General features: G+C 33.5%; 1 protein-coding gene across 1 annotated transcript; it reads left to right on the forward strand.

Annotated features, from left to right (window-relative positions):
* The first annotated feature begins 791 nt into the window (after positions 1–791).
* Positions 792–1,781, forward strand: LOC139866195 (NDR1/HIN1-like protein 12). The gene has a single exon (XM_071854350.1). The coding sequence runs from the start codon at positions 942–944 to the stop codon at positions 1,569–1,571; it is 630 nt and encodes a 209-aa protein (XP_071710451.1). The 5' UTR covers positions 792–941; the 3' UTR covers positions 1,572–1,781.
* The last annotated feature ends 4,563 nt before the right edge of the window (positions 1,782–6,344 follow it).

Below are 6,344 nucleotides of genomic sequence, written 5' to 3' on the forward strand. Positions count from 1 at the left end.
ATTAACCAAATCGGTGGGATTCAACAAAGAAGTGTTGCTAGGTTTACCGAACTTGGAAGCAACCGTTTCAAAGTCAACCAGTGCGTCCTTAATAAACTCTTCCCTCGATTCCGAATCTGAATTACACAAACCTTTCCACTTCAAAACAGATGAAGAACCTTTTAACACCGTTGGAGGGATGACCTCATCACTATCAACCTCGAGAACATTATCCAAGTCTACAACCGGGGTACAAATTGGCATGGATCCAACCAACAATTCTCTATAGGGATCTCACTCTTCTATGCTTTTGTGCTTTTCCCATTCATTTTGAAAAGATTCTTGGTCTTTCCATAAATAGGTCTTGTCACTGAAAGAGATGTTGTCCCTTCGTCTAAGTGGAAGTGGCGGTGGCCGACTAATCCATCTCATAGGCGTTGACTTCGGTTGTTCGAGGTTTCGGTGCACCTTGCTCGAGGTCACCGCTCCGTGTATAATCTGTGTTCACATACTTGTGTTCCTATTCGCTTCGTCGTTCATCTTATTACTCAACGGTTATTTGTGACATGAAGGTGGGCTACACAATCACTTATACGTTGTAAAATCATTATTTTCCTTATATAAATACTTATATTTATACCAACACGGCAAACTTAACAAGAAATAAAAAAAAAAAGATAGAAAACAATTATATGTACCATAAATCAAGTCAATTAATGAATAATGATACACTGTATCTCATCAAATCAAACTAACAATAATAAACAAATCATTTTATTTCCCCAAAACAATTATATATTGCAAATATAAGATACACAATCCATAAAATCTCAAGTCTCCCTTCATTTGTCAACACTTTTTTCCCACTCCCTTCCCTACCTCTCAACCACTTCTCTCCCAATCTATCAACCAAACACCACTCTACCACCCTTCACCACCATCATCAACCACCACAAACCGCCATGTCGGTCAAACAATGCCACCACCACGGCGGCGGAAAGAAGAAACTACTTAAAAAAATCGGCATAGTATTCGGGATCTTATGCATCATAGTCTTATTAATCTTTTTCTTAACATGGGCCATTCTCCAACCTAAATCACCAAGATTTGTACTTCAAGATGCCACAATTTACGGCTTCAACGTATCCGCCCCAATCCTACTCTCATCCAATTACCAAGTAACCATATCATCAAGAAACCCTAATAGTAAAATCGGTATTTATTATGATAAACTTGACGTTTTTGCCACTTATCATAACCAACAAATTACTTATTTTACCGTTATCCAACCTGTTTATCAAGGACACAAAGAAGTTAACATTTGGTCACCTTTTGTTTATGGGACTAACGTCCCCATTGCGCCATATAACGGTGCATCGTTATCTCAAGATCAATCTAACGGTGCGATTGCACTTGTGATCAAAATAAATGGACGGGTAAGATTTCGTGTTGGTAGCTTTATTTCAAGAAGGTATCATATACATGTTACATGTCAAGCGTATATTCCGTTTGGAAATAAGAATTCGGGGATCGCGGGTGTCGTTACAGGCGTTAAGTATCAGTTAGCTCAGAAATGCAGCGTTAATGTTTGAACTTTGAAGAAATGATCACGTTAAATCTCTGTTAGTCAATAACGGTGCCGTTAAGTTTTTTTTTTTTTTCTTTCTTTTTCTTATATATTTATGATGCAAGCATACGTGAATGAAGTTGTAACTTTTGCTTGAGACGTAGCAAGAAAGCAAAAAACATTTGCAAAATTACAAAGTTGGACATGTTGTATGATGAATTCATTAATAATTGAATAATAATATATTATATATTTTAAATTATTAAGCTAGGTACACTAGCTTTCAATGATTATTTGTTATATAGTTTCTTCATATACATTAAATGATTTTAGAAGATTCTTATATTCTGTTTTTGTCTATAACAATATTAGGGAGTATAAATCCAAGTAATTAATTATTATTAGTGTATATATAATTCATAAACATAGTGTTTGCATGTGGAAGGATGATGAGGTGTCATTTTCATATTTACGTTATCTTATTGTTTTATATGAGTTGTATTCATTAAGAATATATTGTAATTACTTACTCGTACTATTGACTCAAATATTTTAGTTTCAATGGTGTCAAAACATTAAAAGGGGGTATATTTAATTGTTGTTTGCTTGTAATTTGAATCGAAGGTTTGGCTCATTAGGAGTTTTAAATTTTATAAAGTAAATTAGAGTAGTGGGTGTCCGTATAGTAGTTTATTTCGGTGTTCATTTTCAGTGTCGAAAATAAAAGCCGAAATTGTCTGACAGTGACATGAGTGGATGTGTCTACCGTATTCATTTCAGTGTCCATTTCGGTATTCATTTTCATATTTAATTGTAATTTTTATGTTTTAATACCCTTTTAATTATTAATTATTGATTTTTATTAATTTTAAAAAGACGAACTTTTTATTAATAAATATTTAATTTAAAACTCCATAATAATAAAAACCCTCTTTTGTTTTTTTCTTTTTCCCCTCACGGCCGCCCCTATTTTTATCTCAACTTCATCCTTCACCCTTAATCTTCACTTAAAAATAAACACTAAATAAAAAAAGAAAAAGAGCTCGACCACGATAGTTTTTTTGAAATTGGGTCCCACAATTCACTCACCGCTGACGTCTTTGGCTCGACTTTGATGAACTGACGCTGAAGCAGCGGTGGTGGGGTGTCCAACCGACCGTCACTCGGTTGCGACGCCAAACCGATGGTGTAGACACCGAGTGCTCTTATATGGACCTGTCTTGTGGTTTACATGAATTGAAATTAAGTACACATACTGTCTTTATCTTTTAGAAATTACATTGACACTCCCTCTTGTTTTAATGATATTACATTAGTCGTCTTTATCTTTGAAAATTACTTCAGTCATCCTCGATTTATCTAAAAGTATATGATGATGGTCCCTGATCTACATAAAATGTGCATTGATCATCCCTCCTATAAACGCATATTTTGAATAAGGCACCATCAATGTACACTTTTTTGTAAGTTATGAGCGATCAGTGTAACTTTTAAAAAATATAAAAACAATTGGTGTAATTTGTTAAAACCACATGGACAACTATCATTCACTTTCAAGTCAAGCAGAACGATGAGTGTAATTTTTATAAAATAAAGATTGTGAATATAATTTCATGTAAATCACAAGAAGTATCGATACAATTTATTCTATCTTAAACTCCATATTTATTACAGTATTATTATCATTTTCTTTTTTCTTTTTTTTTCTTTTTTTTTTTTTTTTAGGTTTGGTCCCAGGTGAACATGACATGTGTTTGGGGACCAAAGGGTTGATGAGCAATTTTTCCAACGTACCAAACGGAGTATAATGTTATGTTATGTCCCCATATTTTACCAACTGTTGACCACTTTTACAGTAACTACTCTAAAAAGTAAAAATAGCATTGAAATAATGCAAACTATTTGTATAACTTCTTCAAAACAAATGAAACTAAGTTATTTGAGAATTGAGACTACTACTGATTTTTTAAACCCGAAAGAAAAATACGATCGATTGTTGGCGCAAGCAGATACGCGTATTACATGGGGGCAGGGGGCAGGGGGCGCCCGCCTCCAGTGGATTTTTTTTTTCAGTGTACAAATTTTGGGTTTTTTGACTTTGCTCTCCCGGGGTGGATTTTTTTTTTTGCCCCAAAACCAACATATTTTGCCCCAAAATCTACATATTTTGCCCCAAAATCTACATATTTTGCCCCAAAAACTTTGAATTCTGCCCAAAATTCTCCAACTTTTGCCCCAAAACCTTCAAATTTTGCCAAAAAACCTTCAACTTTTGCTCAAAAACCTTCATAATTTGCCCAAAAACCTCAATTTTTTGCCCCAAAACTCCATATTTTGTCAAAAAAATTGCTACGTTTTTAATTTTTTTTTTTTTGCCTCCTGTTAAAAAAAATCATAGTTCCGCCACTGCCTCTAATTATATAAATAATTATAATTATTATAATTAAATTGTTAATAAACTATATACAAAATACAAATATATAAAATATAAATATAAATACAAATTAAATATATAAAATCTATTGATTGGTTTCAATAGTAGCCCATTATATTATACAGTAATAAGTATTTCGGAATATTATTATATTGCTATCATTATCATTATCATTATCATTATCGTTATCGTTATCGTTATCGTTTTTTGCTATTATTAGGTGTCATATATATTGCATCATGTGCAGCCGTATTTCAATATAGCTTTTATTAATTAAGAAAGAAAAATTACAATTACTATTACTATATATTAGATAAAAATGATAAATAGTAACTAGGAACGTTTTCATCTTTTTTCTTTTTTTCCCTTAAATTTCATTTCACTTACAAAGCCTCTCACTCCCCCACACTTTTTTCAAAAAATCAAATCGACCACCCAAACAAGGAGGTAAAGTGTCAAATAATCATTTTCATAAAAAAATTTAAATAAACTCCACTCAGATATTCAACGGGTCATATCCTCTCGCTCGCAACGAGTTAAATTTTTCCGACACCATCATTAAACTCGAAATAATTTTAGGAACACAATGTCACTAACTATACGCAAAACGGACGCTTTTTAAAAAACGTTAAATGTTTGGGGTACTTTTCATACACGTTGATTTTGCGTTAAATTTTTAAAAGTCCGCAATTTCATAGCGAAACGCGGAGATGCACATATATTGTTAATTTAAAATAACATTTAAATATTTCACGGGTTATACCTTTTAGTTCGACTCGAATTGCGCTTCAACGACATCATCGTTAGCCACGAAATAATTTTAAAAACTAAACGCAATAAAATACATTGAAAACCGAACCCGCGACGTGAAGCGAGGGTTCGAAAACTAGTTGTAACTAAAAACAGACTTAATATGTGCGTGTGTCTACGGTTCTATTGTCACCGGCCCACTCTTTAGACTTTATTGCAGACGGTGTAGATATCTATTGAAGCATTTATACTCTCCACAAATTCTAATAGTAGTTAGAACATTTGTTACAAGCCTCACAACTGGCTTTGCTTGCGCGGAGATCAAGATACAATGCTCACAATCAGAGGCGAAGACAAGGAGATTGTGTGGTGCTCAACCTCCTCCAAGATCTAAATAAAGCTCAAATTTCAGTTGTATTTTTTGTTCAAATAATTATAAGCCTTCTTCAATTACCAAGTCTCAAATGTATTATTATGTCCAAAAAATGTAAATTAGTTGGCCCATTTGTTTAAAATAATATAATTGACAAGCATTGTCACTTTAAAATTATAAATATAATATGTGTTTATCGAGTAAGTCATCCTCATCTCTCAATCCTGGTTGCGCCTCTGCTCACAATGTTTGTTGTGAGGCGTTGTAGATGCAATTTAAAGGGGTTCATCACATTTGTCGTGAGGCGTTGTAGTTTCAAAGAGTTATTCAGGTGAAACTTTTATTTATTTAAAATAATAAAAGAATAAATGATACAGAGAAGCACTAGAGCTATAAGAAAGCCTTATAGCTACAAAAGAACCAACGCAAACAAAGCCTATTACAAGCTAAAATTACGAACACCACAAAATGAAAACATAAATCAAGCTTCCAAGCAATCTTCAACTGCATAACTTGTCTCAATTCCTTGAACGAGACCGATATAAGCTTCAACCGAACAGTAGAATAATTGACTTCAAATAATTTGTCAATCGATCGAACTTTCATCTTGAAAATTGTAACACCCACTGATGTTAAAACCAGTTAAACGGCGTGTCGCACCAATATGTTGTACGTCGCGCAACATTGCTGGACAGTTGGGCTGTTTTGTTACCTTTTGTAAATCGAAGGACCAGTTGTGTAATTATTGTATAAACGGGATATGATCAGAAAGTGGGTATGGAAGCCCCCTTTTGTTCTAAACACTTTGTAATACCCCGTCAGAATCCACTAACAGAATATTAACTCCTGGTCCCACAGTTTAGCGGTCACGCCCTCTATATGAGACGTTTCCAAAAAATATTCGCATTAATTATTAAAACAAAGTCATTTATTAAGGATAATGTAACTGGAAACATTTGACGTCAATGACTTATGTATATGAACCCAAACATCTTAAAAGAAAACTGTTTAAATGCGAATATATGTTATTGAAATGAAAATGATAAACATGCGGGACGCCGTCCAGTTCTAGCAGCAAACAACATATAACTTCAAGTAAAGCGGAAGCACTAGCTCTATGTACCTGAGATGAAACATGCAAAACGTCAACGAAAAACGTTGATTGAATCTACAAGTTTAGTAAATCATTTCTTAAATAAGGCCACAAGATTTTCTTAGAAAACATCATTGGAAAAGTATAC

Source organism: Rutidosis leptorrhynchoides, chromosome 1 (assembly GCF_046630445.1).
Source record: "Rutidosis leptorrhynchoides isolate AG116_Rl617_1_P2 chromosome 1, CSIRO_AGI_Rlap_v1, whole genome shotgun sequence".
Lineage (NCBI taxonomy): Eukaryota > Viridiplantae > Streptophyta > Magnoliopsida > Asterales > Asteraceae > Rutidosis > Rutidosis leptorrhynchoides.

What these genes read in the sequence shown, in the direction of transcription:
- LOC139866195 (XM_071854350.1), top strand. Translation starts at nt 942, where the DNA reads ATGTCGGTCAAACAATGCCACCACCACGGCGGCGGAAAGAAGAAACTA.